Genomic DNA, 26,044 nt, shown 5'->3' with positions numbered 1-26,044 from the left:
AAAATATGCTTGGCCACGTAAATATTAATCATTACTCAGGAGGATTTCGATCAATTATTCATTAGTCTTTATTCATTATTTTGAATGTAGAATTGCCTTCTCTGTTTGCTATCAAGGGAGAGTGAGAAATTAGAATAAAAAGAGATTAAAAACTTTTGTTTCAAACAATAAATTGGGTTACTAACAAATAAAGTAGAGTTTTCATATTAGTTGCTAATCAAAAATTCTCCATTAAACAAAAACGAAAATTTAGGGAGAATTCATCCAATCGATTGGATGAATTCTCACTAAAATTTCGTTTTTGTTTAAGGGGAGAGGGACTAACAAGGCCCATTTTGTTTGGTTTCTGATGATGAATGTTATGTACAGGATGCTTATAACCTATTGGTGACTATATATAGCGTAGATATTAGTTAAAAGGAAGATTCTTTTCTTTTTCAAACAAAAATCAAGCAGTAGCTTTAGTGCTTCACTATTAGCATTTATTTTGCATGAACAAGAGAGTTATGTCTACCACAATGTATTTACAATAGAATAATTATTTGAATTTCAAATCGGAACTTTTTTAACAGCTAAAGCGGCATTACCTACCAAAAAAATATACTCTTGTTATAAATAAACTTGAACTATAACTTTTTTCTTTTAGGTAATTTTCAAACAACCGGGTGGCTACAACAGGGGAAAATATAAAAAGTGGTGATAAAAGTTTCATTAGGCTGTTTGAAATCTTAGAGGGTGTAATTTCACTTTGATTGTCGGAATTCAGTTAAATAAATTTTATTTCCTTCTATTTTCTGATTTATTTTGATAGATTACAAATTAGTAAAAATAATTTGTTTCCCAAATCTTTCGCTACCACTTTTTAAATTCTTTCTTGGTAAACCGGCCACCCTGCCGCTTTTATAGCCGGGCATTAATGAATTTAACTATATGGCTGAAATTAAATTTTTGTAAAGCAATGAAACTAGATTTTAATATATTTCTTGGAATTTTTTATTGTTTTCAAGGGAAGTGTACTGATTTGGTAAATTTATTACATGAAAAACTTTTTGAGAAGTAAAAATATTTTGCAAAAATTAAAAAAGAATCAAAATTTGTTCTTATTTGATTAATATTTCCTTGATTTAAAAGTTAAATAATAAAGATTGTCATTCACAAGTTTCGTTAGATACGTGCGTGTATTTCTAAGTGTAACGACAAGTTTAATGCATGCTAATGCAAGTTGGCTTTGAAACCAAGACAACGCAGGATGCACCGACCGACGTACATATACCGACACTTATGTGCCCTTTTTTTTAAAAATTATTTTTAAAAATAACTATCTTCCAAAATTTTATAACCAGAATATAACAATTTTACGAGTGCTTAACTTCTTCTTTTCAAATAGACACCAGCAAGGGACTTCATTGTATCTAAATCCTGGCATTTGTCGATTCAGAAACCAATCAGGTTCGACACACACGCGTGATGTGATAACGCGTATACCATTAATTTAATCACATGGCTAGGCATATTCATTTAAATCGCATGGTTAGATCTAACCACTTCACTTCTTCTCAAGTTGAAAGTACCCAAATGTCCTGATTTATTTTTGCTAGTTGGGGAGATAAAATTTTGGTTGTTTAATCGTATTAGGCGAAAGCAGTTATTAAACGGTTTTTTAACAGTTTGAATACCATCTTATTTTAAGTTATTTGATTATTTTGTTTGAATTTGGTGAAATAATAATAAAATAAATTGTTATTTAACCATTTTTTCAGAGACATTTCTAATGGTGTGGGCAAAGTATCACCAGTTGACGATATGCATTATAAAAGTATTCTAAATCAGGCAAGATGAAAACTTAATAAAATATGTTTTTATTGAAGTTATGCTCATATAGTGCTCAACTACTATAGCAATCGAGATAAAAGTATGCAATGTGTATAAAAATGGAACTTTGAGCACATAGCTCATCCTTCACTATCTGAGGGTGAAGATCGTCTTGAAGAAGAACTGTCTGATGAATGGTTACTTTCCTCATCGGCCGAGTGAGATCGGAAGAGACTGCCAACTACCTTTGCGTGTACTCGGAAGAATTCATCGACTTTAGGATCCACCTTTCTGTTGATATGCTGCTGTTGAAGACGTTCGATCCATGCTGGACGAACTTGTGATCCTTCACCCTCATACTGTAAAAATAAGTCATTCTCTTATTTATAATGCATTAAATAAATTGGAATAAAATGCTATACCCAGAATAACTTTCGACTACAGGTGGGTGATAAATCATGAAATATCCTTGCTTAAGTATCGAGTTGACTGTATTTTTAAAAGTGCTCTCGTTATCTATCATCAATTACGATACAATCGAAAAAATGGTAGTTATCGATACCGTTGGCATCGTGATCTTTTTTGACAACTATAACTAGCGAATTTGATGATGTCGTGAGCGTTAAGACAACGATAATTTAATATGTAATTCGATAATGTACATATAAATATAGAGAGTGCTAATTATAATGACGTTTTTTAAAAACGATACTAATTTTGGAGTTGATCACGTTTAGTTGGGTAATGAATATAATTAGCAAAGTTATTAATATTTTAAATTAATATAAATCGTGAAAAAATATGATTAACTGCAAAATATCGATAGTTTCTGATGATGACTTGTGATAGTAAAAATATGATATATTATGACCAACTATATTTTTGACCTACGTAATGTGATGCAATTTTGTTTAAAATATCAACTAAATATGCTAATTCATGCGGACGTCGTCATTATAAAAAATAAAATAAAAAATGCTGGACGAACTTGTGATCCTTTACCCTCATACTGCAAAAAATAATTATTTGTTTATTTATAATGCAAAATAAATTAAGAAAATACATAAATGCTATACTCAAGATAGGTTTGGACTACAGGTAGGCGATATATCGTTAAATATAGTTGTTTAAGTACCGAGATATCGAAAACAATAGATATGCATAACAATAAAATCGTGAGTATTAACTATGACGATTATTTCAGAAAACGATATTATTTAGTGTTGACCCAAATTTTCATTTGGGTAAAGAATATCTTGAGCAATGTAAAAATATTGCAAATTAATTAAAATCGAAAAAATTCTGATAAAAGGCAAAATACCGATAGTTATTGTTGATGAATTGTTGTAATAAATATACGATATATTATGACCTACTATATTTTTGACCTATGTAATGAGATGCAAATTTGTTCGGAAATATCACCTGAAATATGTTAATTAATGCGGACGTCTTTATGAGTTATTAAATCAAACTAAAACAATCATAACAATAAAAGAAAAAAACATATTTCGGGAAATACTTACAAAAATTTTATACAAATTAAAGATTTCGTCATTAAAAATTATTCATTGTCTTTTGAAATCATTTTTTTTTCGCGCACTATTACAGCAAATATTTCTTTTTTAATATTTTGTTAATCGTAACGAAATGATTGATTACCTAAACTTGAAAAATAATCTGCTGTACTTGAAACAACAACAACTGAGAATTTCAGAACATGTGACGCAATAAAAAGTAATTAAGAAATAACTCGTTAATCATAGAAAACTATAACCTTGGATAATTATAACAATTCAAATTGAAAACAATCTTTTATTCTATTGAATTAAGTTTCTTTATATTTTTATAATTTCATTATAAATGTTAAGATTTAAATCTGGCAACATCTAATCTCCCTCTTATTCATTATTTTTTTTTCTTTCGACATTAATTGCAGTGTAAGCTTATAAATTAAATATCTCGAAAGAAATAAATTAATTTTGTTTCTTTAATTTGATATAAATTTTGTCAATCATTAACTAATATATTTAAATTATTTAATATACTCGCTATAGATATTATTTAACCTACTCGATACTCGAGATTTTAATAATGGTTTCAGGTTTAAAACTTACCACTGAATCGCAATTGGATAACATCGAATCAAACTACAAACATTGATATTAAAGTGAACATGAAAGCTTCCCCAAGAGAAATTTCAGGAATGAAGTAACTAACAGTCTCAATCTTATTGAGGCCTAATTGATAATTATTTATTACTAAGTAACCTCGTGAGTTCGAATGAGTAATAATTATATCAGATTTTAAACATTAATTTGTCCAACACAAGAGTATCTGTACAGCTGCAAATGTTCTCCAGTAGATGTAAAGGAAGAAAAAAAAATTTCTAGAATTTTACCTCCAAAAAAATACTTTTCCTGCGTCGATATTTTTAAAAAAGAAATTTACTTTAAAAAAAGGCTTAACTGGTGTCTTGTCTAATTTTCACATATACTTTATTCTCTTTGAATAAGGAAATTAATTATTCTAAAAAACGAAAAAAAAAATGCTAACGAATTTTTTTTTCATCCAGGAATAGATTTTGTGCAAAAGTAAGAGAAACTTACACGGTTTAAATTCTGGAGTTAAGTTAGCGCTAGAGAAAAAATGCAATACGTTTTTTATTACCATTTCAATCTTTCGAGCTTGCTGCTCAAGAATTTTTTCGAGCGAAGATTGCCTTGAAGCTGCAAGATCTTTTTTAACTTTCTCTTCTGTAAATTTTTCCAAAGCTCTCTGCAATTCTGATCTTTGATTAATGCTACTTTGTCCACTAAAAAGTAAAAAGATATAGAGTGTCAACTTGGTTAAATTGAAAAAAAAAAGAAAGGTTTATGTTAATTTTTAATTAATTTAAACTTTGTTTGAAATTTCTTCGTCATTGATGTGATCAGGTTTTCTAATCTTTTATAAAGTGAAATTTATATAATATTTTTTTAAAAAAAAGAACATCGGGAGTCAGTTGACAGACCTTTATTTAGTTAATTCTATGAGCTTTGCTAGTTAAAATCGAATAAAAACATACTGAAATAAATATTTTTAAATACATATTATGCATATTCTTTTGTATATGTTTAATAAGTATGCAAGAATAAGTATTATTTATTTATTGCCTAAAGGGCTAGTAGTTAAGGAGGCTTTGGTAGAGCAAACGACAAAAGTTAAGGTCTGTGTACTCAGGGGGTCCCACTTTCTGCTCACTGTGCTCTACATCAGAACTGTTTTGTTGTTCTGTTCTAACTGCTTCACAATCCAAACTAGCTTCGCTTGCTCATTGATTACTTCTCTTATTTAGTGTTGCTAGCTTTGCATAGATTGGGAAACTAATTTTGAATCAAAATTTTTTTCCTGCAACTGCCCGCTTTGAATCAGGGCATCAAGGCTCCCCAATTTTGAAAACAATGGCATTATTTTCACGAATTTAGAATCCATCTTAATATTTCGAAAGTAGTTTAAATAATTCTTAAAAATGCTAATTAATTAGTGCAGACGAAAGTTTAAACAACAAAATCTGACCAAAAAAAGAACATAGTTTCTATGAATAAACATACCCTTTATTCGACTGATTTGGATTCTTGGCTCTCGAAGTATGGGGAGTGGTGGCTATCTGGAAAATATGGTCCCGATAGCTTGGTCACGAGGTTGGTCGAAAGTTTGGACCCCCTAATGTTTAATTTACTTTTCGCGTCTCTCGCCATATCCTGAGAACTTTTCAAGCAAATAAGAAAATTTGCGCACAATTATACTATTAGCTTATCCAAAGATAGTTCTATGTACAAAAATAATTTTTAATAATTATTTAGTATTTATGTTTTATTTAATAACAGTCGAAAATTTTTTGAATTGATCGTTCGTATACAAATTTTAACATCATTTTTGCAAAAAAAGAGAAGCTATTCTATATTGAAAAATGGAAAATTTAAAAGATATTAGTCGAATAATTTCTTGTGTAATCAATTTTCAAATACACTGTTGCTTATGAAATTGTATAACTCATAAACTATTTTGCCGATTGCGATTAAATTTTTATAATATATACATTCTTTAAAATGATGTAAAAATTTGTATACCTTCAAAACTTTGTATACTACAATTAAATCAAAAATAATAATAAAAAATTATTTTTTGCATGGAGTTGTCTTTGGATAAACAAGTTTTATAATTGCATACAAAAATTTTTTGATTTGATTAAAATCTTTTCGAGATATGACAAATGACGCAAAAAGTATAAAAGTTCTAACTTTCGACCATTCTCCTGTCTTAACTATAGGGACAAAATTTCCCAGATTGTGGCTAACCTCTCCCATATTTTGAAGATCAGGATTCCTAATACATCGGGAAAAAAATAGGATTATTAAAAAAATACGTTTTTGTGTGTTATTTTGTAACTAAAGCCATCGTCTTCACTAATTAAATGGCACACTTAGGTGAGGATCCCGAAGCTTTAAGATAGAGTTCTAGTACGCGAAAATCCGATCATCAGATCAAAAGTTATTCAGGGTGTTTCATTTTTTATTTTTAATTTATTATTTTTAATTTAATTTATTTTACGGTTGCTTTTCTCCAAGATGTCGATAAAGAGAAATGGGTATTGATACTCATCCACGTGACGTTATTTATTCTGTATCCCATTAAAAAAAAGCAATTCTTGAACGTTTTTGTTGACAGAAAGTGAACTGAAATTTACCGGGAGTTGATCATTAAAATCATCTATATATTAATCATCTATATGGACAAATATTTAAATTGCATTAATATAATGTCACTTACTACTTTTGCTTGAAAGCCAGTTCTTTGTGCAACATTTTTCTCTCCGTAGATTCAAGATAAGGATTGGAAGGTTTCTTTGGTTTAATGAGATCTTGTTCTTCTAAAGACTGACTTTTTCTGGCCCTAGGAACTGTTTCACTTGCAGAAAATAAACTTTTTTTTGATTGTGAGAGTGAACTATTTATTTTGCTTGTTGAAGAAGATTTTTCTGTGCCTGCCCTTCCTAAGTAGAAGAAATACCACAATTATAATTTAATATAAAATTTAACGTAACTGTATGCGGAAGTTGTAAATAGTGGCAAAGTAGTGTAGAAAGTTGCAAGTATTCGGACTTGTAAAAAGAGTATAGGGCAGCAGTGAGCTGTTGCCGATGTGTATAATGCATAAAACAGTCATCAACATTGTAAGAAATAATTACTGTCTGAAGCTGAAGTAAATAATATCATTTCAAAATTATGTTACAAAAAGTGATTAGAGGTGCGGGGATTGGCAACAGCTGATTAGAGGTGAGGAAATTGCTCGTGGTCAAAATGAATCTGTATGTTATAAAAGATTATATGACGCCAGTGACAAGAATGCTTGCTGATTGGTCAAAGTGCTTTTTGTGGGTTAGAATTCGATGAAGTAGCTACAACTTCTCCGAGTGTACTGTCACTGCTATCAATAATCAACACTATGCTAACAATATGTTATGGTTTTCTGACTTTAGGCAAAATATACTAAACAGTGCTGAATATTACACTCATGTCTAAAATTTAGGATAATTCAAAATTACATGAAAATTGAACTCTAAAGAAAATTTCACCTGCAGAATTATTACCTACATCATCTAAAAGAATAGTATGCAAATTACAGGAAGCCACCAAATGACGCCGATACGTATGTCATAATGACGAGAGTCTAGGAGAGAGGTATGAAAGGAATAGTGGCAAAGACGTAAAATTGTTCATAAACATTCTGTAAGCCGCCTAGTGCTATAATCGAATAGTTATGACTCAGAGGACGCATGAGGACAATTTTTTTCACTTGATAGAATTATCGACAGCATGGAATGTGGGCGTATTCAGATGAAAGTATCCAAGGAACTTGGAACTGCCCAGAGTGACAGTTCTAAGCTTTGGTGACGATTTCAAGATGATGGAAATATCAGTAGAAGCTACAGTACCTCTCGCTTCCGAGTTACAGAGCAGTATAAAGATTAATACAGTGCACTCTCGATTATCCGTGCGCGGATTATCCGGTTTGCGGATTATCCGTGCTCATTCCGGAGTCATACAAAAAATATAAAGAGAAACATTTTCAAGAAAAAAAATTTTATTCATGAAGTTATAACACTACCCAATTTTTGGAAGCAATATTCGTTATTGGATTGCAGTATATGGAATATCAGCAGCATGGTCGTCTACGTTATCACGATCTTGGAGAAAGATCATACCGCTGGATGAACAATCTTTTTCAGATGTTCAAGAAAAATAAGATAGCAGTATTCTCGAACAAGCAAAACAAATCTAAGGTTTCGAAATTCTAGATGAAGAAAATTTAGAATATAGGTTTCAAAGTGATGCATGTGAGCCTGGCTTCCAGTATTTGACTGATGAAGACATCGCCATGTTGTTAAATCAAATAGTGATGATAGTAATTGATGCAGAAGATGTAGTAAATGAGGAAAATACAATTTCTCATTCTGTTGCTCTGTGGAAACTTTATTAGAATATATGGGAGGATTTGATTACGGTGACATTACTGCGGTTCGTAAAATTTGTGTATCGATATATGGCGAAGACGCATTATACATTTTTTAAAAAGGAAAACTCCTAGTTTGATGTTATGCATGTAAATGTCAGTAACTTATATTTTTTTCGTACTGATATTGATTTTTTCTTTAATGAAAGGAGTTTTCGGATTATCCGTGTTTTTTTATTGTCCGTGCGACCTGTCCCGGTAGTTAACCCGGATAATCGGGAGTACACTGTATTTGGAAGTAAAAGCCAAACGAAATAACCGAAGCACAGCATCTGACCTGTTTCGTCAACAGTCTGCAACCACGGGTACCACAGTTTCAAGGCAAACCATTTAACCATTTGAGAAATGTTCTCAGGCCTATCAGATGGGTTACACTCATGGCAATTCCCTGTCGCCAGTGATTAACTTGGAGAAGAGTACATACAGAGGTGAAGGTGGCCATCGTCACAGTAGGATTGTGTGATGTTTTCCGACGAGTTCAGGTTTAGCTTGTAATATGATTCATGTCGCATTTTCATGAAGATAATGCCTCGTACACGTTACCACCGTTACTTTGGTGCCGTGTTGCTCATTTTGGGATTCAGAATATATTGATACGTTTAAATCGGAACCATGACAGGCCAAATTTATCGTAACATTATTCTGGAACAACATATATGTTTGTTTAAGGGTGCCATGGGAGCTCAATTTATGTTTATGGATTACAGTACCCGTCCTTACCGTGCGAGCATCGTAAGCGAATGAAGATATCTATAGAATAGTCAGCACCTGACTTGAATCCGAAAGAGCATGTGTGGTACACCCTTGGCAGAAGACTTGCTGACCGTCAACCACCAAGTATACCGGAACTTCGGAGAGCATTGCTTGCTGTGTGAACTAATCGTACTATATTTGCTTAAAACATCGTTTTTCTCTGTTTATTTACATGGTTTTCTCAAGTGCAACTGATCATTCAGATAATAACGTCTCAAGTCCATGAGAATACTTAAAATATGTTTAAACCTCCAAATAATTCATATGTTTGCTAAGCAGGCTGATTCTACATTCATTATGATTTTTAGTAGGTGGTAATACATAGTTTAAGGACTGAGAACTGCATGATTGCGAAAATTGCTTCCGACGCCGCTAGGGTCACCTTCCAATTATGAACTGGCTGTTCATGCGCATTGGAAACGACAGTAATATTTTTGTAAATTATCTTAACTTCAATTAATTTTACATTTTATGATAATGCGGACATCATTTAATCATTTGGCGGCCAACTTAGCAAGCTTAATAATACTAACCGCCAAATCACTACATTACTATAAAATAGATATATCTCTATTGTTGCTTAATTAACTAGTCTAGCTAATTGGCTAGATCAGCTCCCTGAGTCCGTATACGTTAAGAAAATAATCTAAAACATGAATAAGGGAGATTTTACAGCTTCTGTTCGGCAAGTGGCGTGGATCACCGTGAGGTAGGACTGACTTCGTTCCAAGTTCACCTATTAGCTTTAGCTGGGTACAATGGAATGGCCTTCACGCCTAGGTTGGCCCTACCAGGAGAAGAGCTCCCAACGTATCTCTAGACCTATTTGAATGCAGCTTCAGATAATGGTTAATATAAAATGTAAAACCAAGACAATTTAGCTAAACTGCTTACGAACAGCCTGTTTATAATGGGAAGACAAATCATAGCAGTGTAAGATGACACTTTCCCAATCAATTGCAGTTCTCGTACCTCCTAACCAACCTCCAACCCAATTACTGATGATGAATTCAGAATCACCCTGCATATTTTGAGATAAATGCGAATGTTTGAGATTCACCTAATGTGTATGTAAGTGATGATCTATAGGTGTTTTCCCATTCTTCTTCATCTTCTTCTTCTAAATCTCTTAGAGGTTCAGCCGAAGAGTTGCTAGGACTTCCTGATGATTCATCACCAACGCTGTCTTCCTCATTTCCTTCATCCGATTCACTGTAATCTGGATCTGGAATCATGCCAGGATAGATATAGTCTGAAAAAAAAAGAATTTCTGATTTTTGCAATATTTACAAAAAGAGAATGGTAAAAAAATCATTATTTGTTGATAGCAACATTATCAGAGTACATGAGGTTCGCCACAGATTCCTCTGAGTTGAGGCATCTGTGGCGCTATCTAGCAGTGAAAATCTTACCGAATTCGGTAAAGGGATTAGTACCTTGTTTCCTCTAGATTGATTTGTTCATTTACGTCGCACTAGAGCTGCACAATGGGCTATTGGCGACGGTCTGGGATACATCCCGGAGGATGAACCGAAGACATGCCATCACAATTTTGATCCTCTGCGGAGGGGATGGCACCCCCGCTTCGGTAGCCCGACGACCTGCGAGCGAAGTCGAGCACTTTACGGTAGCACAGTTTAACGAGGACCAATACCGCTTACCCTCGGTCCCTACGCAGCCTGATCCAAGTGGTCACCCACCCGCACACTGACCGCAGCCAGTGATGCTTGACTTCGGTGATCTGCTGGGAACCGTGTCTTAACGATCAGTCCACTGCGGGACTGTTTCCTCTAGCAACTTAGAGCTTTCTTAAAGTACACATGAGCTTTCTCAAATATATTTTTTTAGACTTTTTTAACTTGTTACCGGAAACAAAGTATTAGGACGATGAGGTAAAGAAGATTTTACGAAAAACATTTAGTTCTAAAATTAGCCACGGGTTAGGGGAAAATAAGTTATGTGGCTGAAATTGATTCCATATGTGAATTTTGCCATGATTAAGTTTAAAATTTAGAGTGATTGCCGTATAAGATAATGGAAAATCACAATATCTTGTTTGTAAATCTACAACAACTATGGAAAAATTTCAGATCAATGGGAACCTTGATTCTAATATCCATTGCATCAAGGTAATAACAATTTTTATCCAAATTTAAATTGATTTTTGTTTTATTCAGTTGTCCTTATCTTATACGTTATTCTTATTACTTTATATTCGCGTGTTTCCGTTTAGTATTGGGCCGTACAAATAAGTGACTTGTGCCAAACCTAAAATTCCTACTTTGAGAATGATAGTTCAAAATTTTCATAGTAGTAAACGTAGAAAATGTGATAATAGATATTTTTTAATGAAAATATGGAGTAAAATGATAATCAATAATTTAAAAATTCAAAAATTAATTAAAAATTAAAAAAAATTTAATTCCAAATATTTCCCTTTTTTAAAAGTCAAAGACAAGCTTCTTGGACTTTATGTTTGAACTTAAAAAAAGAACTTTTTTTTTAGAAAACTTTCATAGATACTCTACATTTCTTTTTTTTTTTTTTTAAACTTAAGAAACTGATTTTGCCAAGTCTGCATGAAATTAATAACTGTGATACATTTGCTGCAATCAGTTAACAGCAATATTACCAAGGCAACGAAGATCTTCTGTTATTTTTGACTCGAAAAGTATATGAAAGAATTACTTATTTTTAACATTTTTATTTTTTTGGTGAATATTGAAATGTTCGACTTATAATCACATCTTTTTTAACTTATGCATGACATATTTTCGTTTATACGTAAGCAATACCTTTTGAAATTTATTTTAAAGAAATGAATTTTTTTACTGGGTAGTATTTTTTGGAAATTATTAAAAATTTAAAAAATCGTAGTTTTATTAAACTATATCCAAATTTATCAAAATTATGTATAATTTTAGCAAGAACACATACGGATGAAATTTGTTTACTTAACTAATAACTTTAAAATATTATTGTAGTCGTTGCTGCGATAAATAAAATTCCTGTGTTAACCCATTTTCTTTTAATAACTAATAGTTTTATAATTGGGTATAATATGAAAAAAGCACAACTACTTCTACTTACTAGGAATAACATTTACCTTTTAGTTTAATTAATAAACTGAGTTTTAAATATGTTTACTAAATTCATAAACTTCGGTAAAACAACAATATAAATTATTTCCAAAGGAACTAGACTAATACAATTCCAACCTGGCTAGTAGCGACTTATAAACAAGACACTTCGTTTGATGCTTTTACTTGTTGCCAGAAATCAGGTTCGCAGGAAATGCTGTTTACTAGTTAAATTTAGTAGGAATAACACGATCTGTGACGTAGGCTATAATATACCCAATTATATCCACAGCTTTTGCCTAGTTTACACACACTCGTATGTGCAATATGCTGACATCCAGGAGATTAGCGTATTCATGGAAATAATAGAGAGATTTCAAACTTTTACATTAGCTTCCGTACGCTCCTGTACGAAAGATTGAAGCAACTGCGCATGCTCACGTTCATTTTAAATGCTACGTAACTTTACGTACTGTTGGCGTGATCTACGCTACAACAAAAACAAAGACAAAGCTAGAACCTTTCTGTTTGTAGCTGTGTTGATTATGTTGTTTTCTGTTTAAGTCTACCTTCGAATTAAAAACATGGACATGGAATTCGAATTTGAAGAAATGTATTGATGAAATTTAGAAATGAATCGTGTGATATTGCAGCAATAGGTTCATTCAATAAAAAATTGCATGAAAAATGCTCTATAGTTCCATAAAACATTATACATACTTTCGCTATTTTAAAATTATAAATTATATTTATATTTTAACTATACAAATTTAAAAGAAGTTAAATAATCAATAGATGTTCAATAATATTTTTTTAAAAATATTATTATTATTAATAATAATAATAAAAATAAGCTTCATTCTTTGTCACCGAATCCATTAAAATCTATAATCTACCAAATTTTTTTTTGCTCACAGATCCGCTGTTTTACGTAGAGCAAAGCATCTTGAATCGTGACACAGCGTCAAAGAGATAGACTATTAGACTATATTTTTTTTAGTACGTCCATTGTAAATGTTTGTTTTGATTTTGTGGTCAAAGTTAAAACGATACTCCACTACGTTAGAGTTTTTAACATACGGATTTTTGCAAAATCTCCTATTTTCACTTACGTAAGTTTGATATTTTGTCATGGGTGCATGCGCATTTCATCTGAACTGACGCATGCACACTAGAAGTGGTTAAACAATAAATTCAACTATTCATGTATAGACTATATTCAACTGTCAATTCAATTAAGAGTAAACTACATCAAAATGTTTGTAGTTAATTTTTTAAGAAAAATCGATGCAAGTTCGAATTATTTAAAATAATTGTTATACTGTAATAAATGTAATTTTCTTTCAATTATTTTGTGATTTATAAATAAAACAAGCATATAAACAATGGTATTAAGAAATAGTCTTTATTAGTATAATCGAAATTATTAAAGATATGATAGTCAATTTCTTAAATTTTATTTCCCGCCAAATGAATTCTCTTTAAACGACTTTCGTGGTTTTCGCCTCTTGCAATCCAAAACTGTGTCTAAGATATATTCATACCTATCTGGCGTTTTAAAATTAATTTGGGATAACGTATATTATGCAGGGGAAGGTGAAGTCAAGCTAAATTAATTGATAATTTATAGACTACATTTCTGTAAGTAAACTAAAATTAATTAAAAAAATATTCGTTAAGCTTGTTTTCCTTATCCTTTCTTTACATTTTCTTTACTAAATATTGCTGTGTTAATCTGATGCTGGAATATTTAATAAGGTGATGCTGAGAAGAATGATGGTTTGGCAGTGTGAAATGTTAAATATAGATGGTAGCACTGGAGAAAGATTGGCAATTGTTTTCTAAATTAAACATTAAATTATCAAAAACATTAATAAATAAATTAAAAACACGTCAATTATTTGGTTAATTAAAAACTGAAGGAAATTCATAAATTGATAATAATAATATGTAAATAGAATAAAATTTTAGATTCTGAGAATATCACGAGTTTTGAGGTATTTAAGAAAATATATCGTGTTGTTAATTGATTTTAACTTTATATTTTACCACGATTTCACAATAATGTTTGCGTTAAAAATGTGTAAATTAAGAGATTACAGGTTTTTAATTCAGTTTTAAATAGTATACGGTCAGAAAGAGAATTTTTCACATCGCCAAAAATAGCAATGTTTTCTTTTTAATATTTCTCTCTCTCCCTTTCTCCCCTCTCACTTTTCGTCTGTTTCTCTTTCTTCTTCTTGCTTTTATCTATGATTGAGAGTCTTCTCAAGAATTTAAAAGAAAAAATCATTTTTTTTAAAATTTGTTTTTAGACCTCAAAAGTTAACACTTATATTTTTTTTATAAAAAACACTTAACTATATGTGTGGATTACATAAACTATGCGTTTTTTCCCCTAAAGTTCAAATTCTTTTTTAACATCATTATGACGCTTGGGATTTGAATATTTAAATTAAAAGATAAGATTTTCAGTTTGATTTTGCATTATATACGGTCTTAGGTCTTAAAGATAATTTGTTACGTTTTAGAAAGTGAACAGATAAAAAATAATTGTCTCTCTCTCTCTCTCTCTCTCTCTCTCTCTCTCTCTCTCTCTCTCTCTTTGCATTCTTAATGATTAAGGACCTTTGCAGGAAAAAAATATGCTTCTCAGTAGCTTACTTGCTTTTATATGTAAACACTTATATTTTTCATAGGAAACAAGTATGGAAAATTATTTATATTTAAAGAGAGCTATAAAAGATTTCATACATTTTATTTTATTATTGTTTAAGATAATCATGGAGCGCAAAACATTATTGATGCTAAATTCAATATCCTAATTGAATCTTATATTCCAGCGTAACTGCATTTCTGATTTAAAAAGTGAATAAAAAAATATGCGACTTTTTGAAAACTAAATATAATCGTATTAAGGAATAAGATATTTCACATTTTTTCCCCTTACTTATGTTTCACCATTTTTCGCTTTTACCTTTAACGTTAAAAATATTTATATCTTTGCTCGAACACGAACTCTTTTTTTTTCCCTTCTCAAATTGGTATCTCTTATATAAAGTTTTAAAAAAAAGAAAGAAAGAGAAATGGAGTTTTCAAAATGGATAAGAGTTTTTCAAATAGCTGCACTGTAGTTGGAAGCTAATATTATTGCTTAGTAAAATAACAAATAATAATAATATAAAATAGTAAAATAAAATAAAATGAAAGTATTAAAACTATGTTTTTCAGGTTGACTTTAAGCCAGCGTGAAGAAATATTTTTATTTTTGTCGGATCTAAAATGGAAAACGTAGAGGGCTTGACTTTCGAAAAGCAACGGGGGACAATGAAATTTTTGTTAGGGAAATAAGTTTATTGGGTGCTTAAGAACTGCCCTTAATGCTAGTTGTGTCCTTCTTCTTCTTTTTTATTGACTCGACAGCATTTTGTGGGTCAAGGTCTTCTTCAGGATCTTCTTCCATTTCACTCTCATGATGGTTAGGTTTTTCCAGTTTTCTTTGAATTATTGAAACCTCGATGTTTCTTAAGTCAGGATCAAGATACCTGGAATATGCGGCCATATTTCATAGATGTCGTCGTGAATCGTCTTGATCATTTTGTTTTTACACAGAACCAAACAGTTGTAGAGACTTTCACGAAGTTTTCAGTCAATATTTCCAAACTCTTTGAAGGCGACACAAATGCCATGTAAAAACGTTTAAAATCTAAATGCTGTTATGAGCCATCTGGATGGTTAACTGGACCTCATTTAATGGTTTCAATATCAATGATAAATAATCTATCAATAATACAACAGCATAAATCATACTGATAACTCTAATCAGTGCTAAGATCCAATAATTGTGATCTATGTAAGTGAACTACAATGATTGCCTTAAATGCATCGGCACATGTTAGCAGTGTTGTACCGTTTTTCCTATTACGTAGCTGCAAGCTACATTTACTCCATCGAGTACCTGCTGAGCATGTCGCAATGTTAGCTCATTAATATGCAAAATGCATATTAACCATTAAATCAGTCTATCAAGATGACTGTCAACTAACCTTGTGGCGTAACTACCACTAAAACTATTAAATACCAAATCACTAGTATATAAGACATGTTAACTTAATTCTATCAAGAGGTACCTTTTGATAAGATGAAGGTTGACATAGTCGATTTGTAATTCCCCACATTGGTGACCCGGACGTGATATGAACTTGCCAATATTGATGGAAGATCTACATGAAACAGTTGATTTGCTCAAAAAAGATATATATATATATATATATATATATATATATATATATATATATATATATATATATATATATATATATATATATATATATATATATATATATATATATATGTATATATATATACTGCTCAAAGAAAGAAAAGAAATCTGGTGAAGTAAATAAAGTCTCCCGGTCAATAAACAAAAATGAAGAAAAAAGAATATAATGAGCGAAATGCTATAAACAAACAAAAAAAAATGAAGAGAAAATATAATGAGCAAAATTGGTATAAATAGATAAATAGCATGAATCAACTAGTGGTATCCGCTCATCAAATTCTATCACAGATAAAATTCTAGAAGGGGAGTATTGTGGCGTAACTACCACTAAAACTATTAAATACCAAATCACTAGTATATAGGACATGTTAACTTGATTCTATCAAGAGGTACCTTTTGATAAGATGAAGGATTCGATTTATAATTCGATTTATAATTCCCTTCAAAATTATTGAAAATGAAATTGCTCCAGTATTTACATTTATGCCGTCGTAGCTGACAGCATTAAGATGATCTAGATATTGGGAAAAAATTCACAAGTCTTTAATATTTTAGAAAGAGATGTACAATGCGCAAAAAAAATCGATGACTCTGGATAACTTCTGATCTAAATATTGATATTTTAAGTACTTGGACTCAATCTTAATGGTACAAGAGGGTGGTACAAGATGGTACAAGAGGACCTCAAATATGTTAATTAATTAGCGCTAACAATATTTCAAGTTACGAAATCAGACACAAAAACGTACTTTCTCTGAATAAACATACTTTTTTTCAGATGGATTCAAATTTCTGACACCCAAAATATAAGGGTTAGCCGCATTCTGGGAAATATGGTCACGAATATGGACTTTTATGGCGGCAAATAAGGATTTTTAAGGGAATTAGGAAAATTTTCGTACAATTATAAAATTTGTTTATCCAAAGATAATTCAATGCAAAAGATAAATTTTAGTAAATGTTATAATTTTTATTATTTAATTTAATAATAGACGAAAAAAATTTGAATTGTGAGATATGCAATTGATAGACAAAATAAACAAATGAATGGCGAAATACGCCAAAAGTAAAATGCGAAAGTGATAACAAGTAAAATGTGGTAAGAAAGTAAAATTTAAATAGCTCTCCTGACCAAACTATGGGGACCATATTTCCCAGATACTTCAACTTTGCCCTCGAAGATGGTTAGTCATGTGATGATGCCATGACCCTGGTTTCTGAGCCATACGTGAGCACAGGTCTCGTGATAGTCTCGTGATAGATAAACTGATTGTGTCCCCTTTATGAATTGTAACATGAATAGTGTCCCCTACTTTTATAGTTTCATTTAAAAGAAAAATAAAGTTATTTTACTCTTTTTAGTCTTCTTGAGAAACGTGACTTTTAAAATTTTCAATTTATTTCTGACTTTTTTCTTTCTAGTTTTATTTTAGTCAGATTACACGGGCAGCTCTTTTGATTGTACATTTGATTGCACCAATTAGGGAAACTAACGGTAATCTGTATTGGTGTCAGATACAGAGCTCCTGTTAAAATTTGAGCACCCCAAGTAGCCGAAATTTTGTTTGACAAATCTTTCTATTTAGCGATAAGAGGGTATCGTGTAGTAGAACTATTAAAATTTTTGTTTTCCCGCTGCACTGATCAACTATTTAGTTCTGAGTGCACCAGCTTGTTAGAGAGTGGAAAAATTGACGATAAACTCAGTTCTGACACAGAACTCTTGACACATATTTCTGACACAGAACTCCTGAAACATTTTTAATCGCTGAGTGGTTGGAATTTTCTTGGTCATAAACTCTTTTTTGTGATAAAAAGACGATTTATTTTGCTAGTAGTGGGCAGGAAATAATAACTTGTATTGTTATCAGGCAAAAAGCTCTTGTATAGATTAGAGTTGGGAGGGAAAAAATGGAATCCAAATGCAAATTTATGGTAGTGTGCCCGCCGCTTATTAAAACGACGTCCGTTCTGGAAACTTTAGATTTTATAAAGCGGTTGATTTTATAAACCGGAATATAATACCGGTATAATTAAGAAAAACGTTCAAAGATAAATTTTACAAAAACACTTGAAGCAAAATCTAATACTGAATTTTATTTTTGCTCAAGCTACATTTGACACTTTAATTAAAGATGGTAAGTAATTTTTTTTTTAATTTTCAAAGTTTTTTTAAAAATATTAGTACATTTGTTTGATTGACAAAATATAAAATTTAAGATTCAACACGGCCCAAGTCAATAAAGTTTGAAAAAATATTTGTAGTTAGCGGTATTTTCTTTTCTTTGCTGCAAAGTGCCTTTTAAAGCACATTTCTCACAGATAGATTTATCTTATTGAATGTGTGAAAATCATTGGTATTGAATGATGATAAGCATTCTATAACCTTTCTCAAATCATAAACAGTTTTCATTTGGATGTCTTTGCACTCTGTTTTATAATTTAATTCTCACCTTTCAAGTTTCCTAAAAAGTGTAATCTGTAATTGTAACTTATGTTATTGTTGACTATGTTATTGTTATTGTTATTTTCGTTCGTAGGGGGCCCAATGAAATGTACTTCTTAAATGTTTTCAAAAATTGAGAAAATATAAGAGAAAGCTGAGCTTTTGATGTTTTTAAAGATATGCCCTATAAAAAATTGATTTTTCGAAATGGCGTTCATGATTTTATAAAATGAATGTTTTATTTTTTTTAATATTATAATTTCTTTTTGGCAAATTTGAAATTAAAAAAAGTGGCTAATTCAATAATCTAGTGATTTTATTAACGGTGGTCATTCCACAGCGTTATGAAAGATTCTTAACTCCTTTTCCCTGATATTTTTTTAAAAATTTTATTAAAAAAAAAACAAACATACCCGATCGTCTCCAGGATGACCATCTTGTATTTAATTCAGGAATGTTAGAATTTCTGTGGGGAGGCTGCAATGAAAAAAAAATGTTAGTTAAATTTTTTTACGAATCAATTTTATATTAATAATTTTATATTATTATTTAATTTTAATGCGACTTTCTGTTACTTTTGTCTTTCGAAAATATTCATTTTCAAAGTGAAAGTGCTTGTGTAAAAATTCTTATTACAAGTCAAATTTAAATTTTAACCGTGATAAATTATCAGTTTTCAGATGTTTTCTCTAACTGATTATTAATCCGATTATTATACCGTTTTGTAACTGATTACTGATTATTAGAATTAAGTTATTTTTATTTCGAAGAAAGAAAAATATTTATAAGATTACTTCTTTTTCAAATAAATACATCAATTATCCAATTTTAGATTGCCTTTCAATTAGTTTAAACTTTCATAAAATTTTTAAGAAATATAAAAAAGAATAAATGAAAAATACAAAGAATGAGTACATAGTGAAAATGTATTGTATAAAACACGAAATAATCTGAATATTTTTACTTTATTTCTGGCCATACAAACATAGATAAGCTCTTTCATCTCAAACTCGTGATTAAAAAATTTCTCAAGCTTTATTGAAAAATAGTACTTTTCTTTAGCGACAAAAGTTTATAATAGCTATGGCTATAATAAATTACTATAAACGTTATAATGTAGAAGTAAATTTTATTTTCGTATAATGTTATTGCTTCTGTGTTATTGCTTCAACTTAATTTCATTAAAAAAGACTTATTTCAAAGTAATATATTTAAGGATAAAATTTCAAGACAAAAATGTAAATTTAAGAGAATTGCATTTTGCGTTAAATTATGCGTAAAATTAATAGAAATTTTTTATTTTTAATGAAAAAAGTCATACAGCACTCCACGAAGAATCACGCCGTTGTTGAAAAATAAACGAATTTTCGAATTATAATTGAAGAAGTAAATTTGAAATTGCCTAAAATGAATGAAAAATTTAACTCAGGTTTTAATAAAGATATTAACTCAATCCTAAATTTATAACAGTGAATTTAAAAAAAAAATCAAAGAGAGATTGCTGGGTCGTGAAGTAAGAAATTTTATTAAAATATAAAATAATGTTAATGAAATTAAAAATAATTAAAGTATAAAATAAAATAAAAAAATAAAATAAAAAAATACAATACGCCATTTAAAATAAAAATTAAAGAAAACAACTTCAAACAGAGCAATAAAAATGATAAATTAAAAGAGTAATAAAGTAAAATATAATTAATTAGAATAAAAATAACAAGAATAATACTAATTAATCTTTCTAATGACTTACTATAAAAAAAGTTTAATATTAAGTTAATAAAAGTAATAAAAGTTAATACTCCTTAATATATATATATATATATATATATATATATATATATATATATATATATATATATATATATATATATATATATATATATATATATATAAAGTGAGAAATGTTTGTTTGCACTTTGCTTTTAAGTATTAATAAAAACTTACGATTTTTAAATAATTTATAAAAGATTAAAACAAAGCATATTTTTTTAAAATATTCATTTCAGTTAATAACTGAATTAATTAGGAAGAAGAGAGAGAAAATATATTTTGCAAATGATGTAAAGATTATCTCTGTCATTAATAATAAATTTACAAGAACAAATCTGCACAAAATATTCATACAATATTAATAATTTTTCAATTAAAAAGTTGTATTAAAGATCAAAGCTGTCTGTAGGTAAAAATATTATTTTCATGAATATATAGCCTATGAAACAAAGAATACCAAAAAAAAAAAAAAAAAAACTTCTTCTCTTTCTCTTAAAACAATAAGCTTATTTTATAATGTTTTGAACTCAATGCATCCTCAGCGGTAATCAAAATAAGATTAGATCCAATCAAATGCAACATTTTCTGGCAAAATTGTCTTCTTGAATAAAATTTATTTATTTTTTGCTTTCTATTTGATTTTCCATGTTGCATTGGGAGTTCTCTTTCAACTTGTTAGAAGCTTTTCTTTCTATCTTCACTTCTTTGTTTCTATTCCCGACTAATCTTGTTAGAAAGATTATCTTTTCTCATTTTATTGTTTCATTTTTTGATATTTTACAAGTTTGAAGAACACATTTAGATATAAAAAAATGCAAATTAAGCCTATTGTTATGCAAAGCCTATCACACGAACCCTATTGTTATGCAAATATAGTCTCTTGAAATTCAAAAAAAGTATATTTATAGTTCACTGTATTGATATATAATTTGCTGGTTACCATCAGTTTGATTATTTTCCTTCTAGATTGATTTCACTCAAAATAGCAAGATTAAATAAAAACTTTAAAATCTCCTTATTATCTCTATTAATTTATATACTAATCAATTTATCATTGATGAGTTTTGCCAGTTGTTTATAATTTTTTTTCTTCAAAATATGCAAGGTGCTCTGCTATTAACACCCTTAATATGAATTACTTTAAATGGTCACACATGTGTAACACATTCGGTTAAGACGGCTATCACACGGCTGGTTGAGGAACTGGGGGTAGTGAGGTCAATCTTGATATTCGATAAAACAGTATTTGCACGTTAAATCTGTCGTGGCTGAAAGTTCTTTCTTTGGTTATGGTATGGAAGTTCAAAAGGCGGGGTACCAGCTCACACACTGTCTACGTCGTCGGACTGAGGTCAAAATTGCTTGGCCTTCCTACCATGGCCGTTAAAAGATAGATAGTTTCTTGGTCATGGTTAGGTGATGTGAGTTTCACACGTTAAGATGTTCTTTAAGGAATTATTATTTCGGTTTAATTGTAATGTTAAAAATTATTAAAAACAACCATTTTTTCATAAATTAAGCAGCCAAATTCCATTCGTTTTCTGACAAAGTGCTATTTGTGTTGTATGGGTTGTTTTAAATAAGGCTTTCAACCTTATTTAAAATTACAGGATTACAATTATTCATATTACAGGAAATTCTAATATTTGCGTCTTAAAATGTTGAAATTTAAAAGCTAAATTTAGTAACTACAGGATAAAAATTTTATCTTTTGAGTAATAAGTTTCAAAAGCACCTGTCTGCATTTTAGAATCTAGATTAGACATCAAAAACAAATCTTTATTTAAAAAAAAAGTGAATAGAAAAGTTAACTGACAACTATTTTACGAACTATTTTAACAATTTATAACAGTTCAGTTCAGTTGAATCGAGAAATTAAAAGGATACGAGAAATTTAAACACGAAATCTGACTACACGGAGAAAACAACCCAGGTGAAATTACCGAACTGACAAAAAATGACTGTAACGACATTTCTTGTAAAAAAAAAAATTAAAAAAAAATTAATTTTGGTTAACAAAATTTAAGTATACGGTACTTAAACCATTCATTTGGTAATTTTTGTTCATAAGGTAAAGGTTTACCGGAAATTATTTTTTCAAAATTATATATCTTATTATCTCACAATTAGTAAAAAATACGAAACTGAAAAGTAAATTTAACCGGATAAATGGTTTTTATGTCATGCTCTAAGGTATCATGATAAAATTGCCAAATTTTTCCACACATACCAAATTTTTCACACATTAAAAAAAAAAAATCATATTTTCTTGTTAATTTTATCAAAGCGCTTTTATGATGTTCTCATAGAGCCAGAAACACGATAAATTTGATCTTATTCTTGTAGTTTTTACAATACTTTTCTCACTGTACTATCACACGCTGCTAAACTATTAAAAATTTTATATCGAAATCGAACTGGATTTGAAATAAATTAGAGTTGAAAACATATTTCCTTTTTTTAAACAAATTCCTTTTTTTTAAAGAAATTTAAATTTTTTTCAATTAAATGATTTCAAGCTGTCATTCGGTAGTCATTTAGAATTTATCGGTATATTTTGTCTTCTATATGACTAAAAAGTTCTTTTCATATGACGCTGATATCATTTTATCATTTATGTAGTTCTTATCATTTTTGATATATTTGCTTATAAAAATGATATTTCAATCACCTGAAATAGATAATAAAATAAAATTTACTTTTCCGATTTAATGATTATATTTTAAAAAAAATATTGATAATTTCTCGAGACACTTGATCTAAAAAGTATGTTACTATTGTTTTTAAGTTAATCTGATAAATTGTATAATTCAAATATAAATCAAACTTAAAAAAAGCCCAAAAATTTATACAATTTGTAAAATATGAAAGAGGTGGGCAACATTTACAAAATAGGTGAATGTAAAGATACACTGTAAAAAATTGCGAATAAAATCCATTTTACTATTAAATCCATTTTCACCATAAAATTTTAAATCACAATATTTACAGTAATATTCCTTTAATTTCAGAGTTTATGCAGTAATTATTACTATAAAACTATGGTGTATAAGTTTTTTTGTTTTGAAAAAGTTTACGGTAAAAATGTATTGGTAAAATGTACCGGCATCCTCAATACCGGAATTTTTTACAGTGTATCATTTTAGTGAAATATTATAAATAGCCATTAAAGTAATTAATAATTTTAAGTTAAATGAATCAATTTTAATTGTCCGTTGTTTAATTTAAATATTTTTCATTTCAGATTATAACATATTTGGTGAGTATTTATTTCTTGTTACTAAATGATTAAAGTTTAATCATATAGTTAAACTGACACGATGCAATTTTTTTGCAATCTCTGTTCTTGTCACAAGACAGGATTCTGAGTTGTTAACGGAGGAAAAAGGAAAATCAGTTGAATAGTTTTTGAGGTAAGACGAAGCTGAAAAATTTTATATATATACAGAAACATGTAGGAGTTTAAATATGGGAAACAAATGGAATTTTACTTTGTATCAAATGCGTAGCGGTCACTAATAATTCCACCATAAGTTCAAACTAAAGTTAATGTTGAACATTAACTTTGGTTAACATTAACTAGTTAAACATTAACTAGTTTAACATTAACTAACTATCATTAAATACATAATGTTAAGCATTTTATGCGAATGAGAATTAAACTAACAGATTAAATTATTTATTTGACAGATTAAATTAAATAGATTAAATGAATTTCAGCGTAGTGTCTCTAAGTTTAAATTGTAATTTCCATTTTATTTCGTTATTTACAGATCGTACAAGTATTTGTAATTAGTAGAAAGTAATAAAGATAATGAGAATAAATTACCAAATAAAGTTTATTTGAAGTTTAGCGTAATGCAATTTTACATGTAAATTTATCATGACGTACACATACATGTCTTAAAAAATTCCGGATCAAATTATAATAAAAAGTACTGGTACTGAGGATGTCAGTACTTTTTACAGTAAAATTTTATGGAAGAAAAAGTCTGATGGAAGCTAACTTTTACAGTAATATTTAATGCAAAATAACTTCAATTAAATAAATATTGCTGTAAAAATCACGGTATAAAATGTTAAGGCAAAAATGGATTTTACGCATTAGTTAGTCTGGTGCCAATGCTTTTTACAATAATTTGAACCGGTATTTTTATAGTGTATTGTAGCATTGTAACATACGTATAATGAAAAAAGAGAGTATAAATAATGAGAATAAAAATAATGAGAATAAAATAAAAATAAAACAAAGGTGTCATCATCAGTAAAAATTAATGTCCAAATTTCAATTTGTAATTTATAGATAATAAATTTAAGTATATTAGTAAGTTATAGAAAAGAAGAAAGGAAATGCGAATTAATTGATAAATAAAGTTGTTAACGCAATGTCATCATCAGTACAGACTAATATAAATTTTTTTTTTTTCGAAATTTATAGATAATGCTATTTTGCTTATTTGTAACTTATAGAAAAGAGGAGAGAAAATGAGAATTAATTGCTACATAAAACTGTCAGTGGGGTGTAATACTAATTTATGATGACGAAATGGCTGAAAATATTAATGATTATTTTTTCCTCTTATATTTTTAATCATTTAGAGAGCATTATTTTTCACAATAATGTAAAATTGAAAAAAAAAATGCCAACATGATAATAATTGTGTTTTATCTATCGCATAAACGTTTTTATTATGTGGCGTTTATATTCTTTTACAAGTTAAGCAGTCTTCTTTATTTAGTAAGTACATTATGTATTGTTGCTCACATATTGTTTGTTCAAGAAAAAAAAGGAAGCAACAAAAACAATTAACTTCGTCAACAGCAATAAATATTTCTAGATGTAGTTCAACAAGTAGCCAAAATCAATCATGCGTTGTGCATCTCAAAGAGCAACAATAAGAAGATGAAGTCAGAATATCCATTTTCTAAAACACGAACTGAGAAAACTGGTGGAAAAGAGGCATGTGTAGCGTATGGGTTGTGGGAGTCTAAATTTAATTCATTTGTGGATCGCGTGACTGGGGAATGTAATTATTCTCAGTATTCGTGACGCATTCTGACAGCTTCACATTCATAGACTCCTTTTAAAGAGAACTGGATTTGGCACGCTTTGGTTTCTGGACATAACCATCCCTGTCACTAAAATCGAAAGATGAATGGATGGTTCTGAAAATTATTTATCCTTTCCTTGGGAAAATGCTAGAATGAGTTTACGATCTTGAGATTAATAAATAGTACACTACATTTTGTCACAACGTTTCGGTTAATTACATTTAGTTTCCTGGGATAATGCTGTGATTCATAAAGAAAAAGGAACTACATTATAATTTTTTTTTGTAACAGGAA

The 26,044-nt window shown here is 29.4% G+C and overlaps 1 protein-coding gene across 2 annotated transcripts in view; it reads right to left on the bottom strand.

Moving 5' to 3' along the window:
• Window positions 1-1,854: 1,854 nt before the first annotated feature.
• LOC107453113 (uncharacterized) overlaps window positions 1,855-26,044 on the bottom strand; it is a 36,292-nt gene continuing 12,102 nt past the window's right edge. The window contains exons 2-6 of one of the 2 annotated variants that reach the window (XM_016069803.4): window positions 19,342-19,405; window positions 10,181-10,372; window positions 6,625-6,847; window positions 4,483-4,627; window positions 1,855-2,171 (exon numbers count right to left, since the gene is read on the bottom strand). In XM_016069803.4, the coding sequence (XP_015925289.1) occupies window positions 1,953-2,171; window positions 4,483-4,627; window positions 6,625-6,847; window positions 10,181-10,372; window positions 19,342-19,405 (843 nt within the window). In that variant the 3' untranslated portion in view covers window positions 1,855-1,952. Of the gene's footprint in view, window positions 2,172-4,482; window positions 4,628-6,624; window positions 6,848-10,180; window positions 10,373-11,952; window positions 12,070-19,341; window positions 19,406-26,044 lie in introns of those variants that run through there. The other variant, XM_071179303.1, reaches the window with a different exon arrangement.

This window comes from Parasteatoda tepidariorum, chromosome 6 (genome assembly GCF_982258835.1).
Source record: "Parasteatoda tepidariorum strain Cologne lab strain chromosome 6, Ptep-v5.0, whole genome shotgun sequence".
In the NCBI taxonomy this organism is placed as follows: domain Eukaryota; kingdom Metazoa; phylum Arthropoda; class Arachnida; order Araneae; family Theridiidae; genus Parasteatoda; species Parasteatoda tepidariorum.
Note: the sequence above shows the minus strand (reverse complement) of the source record. Positions and strands in the feature narration are given on the sequence as shown.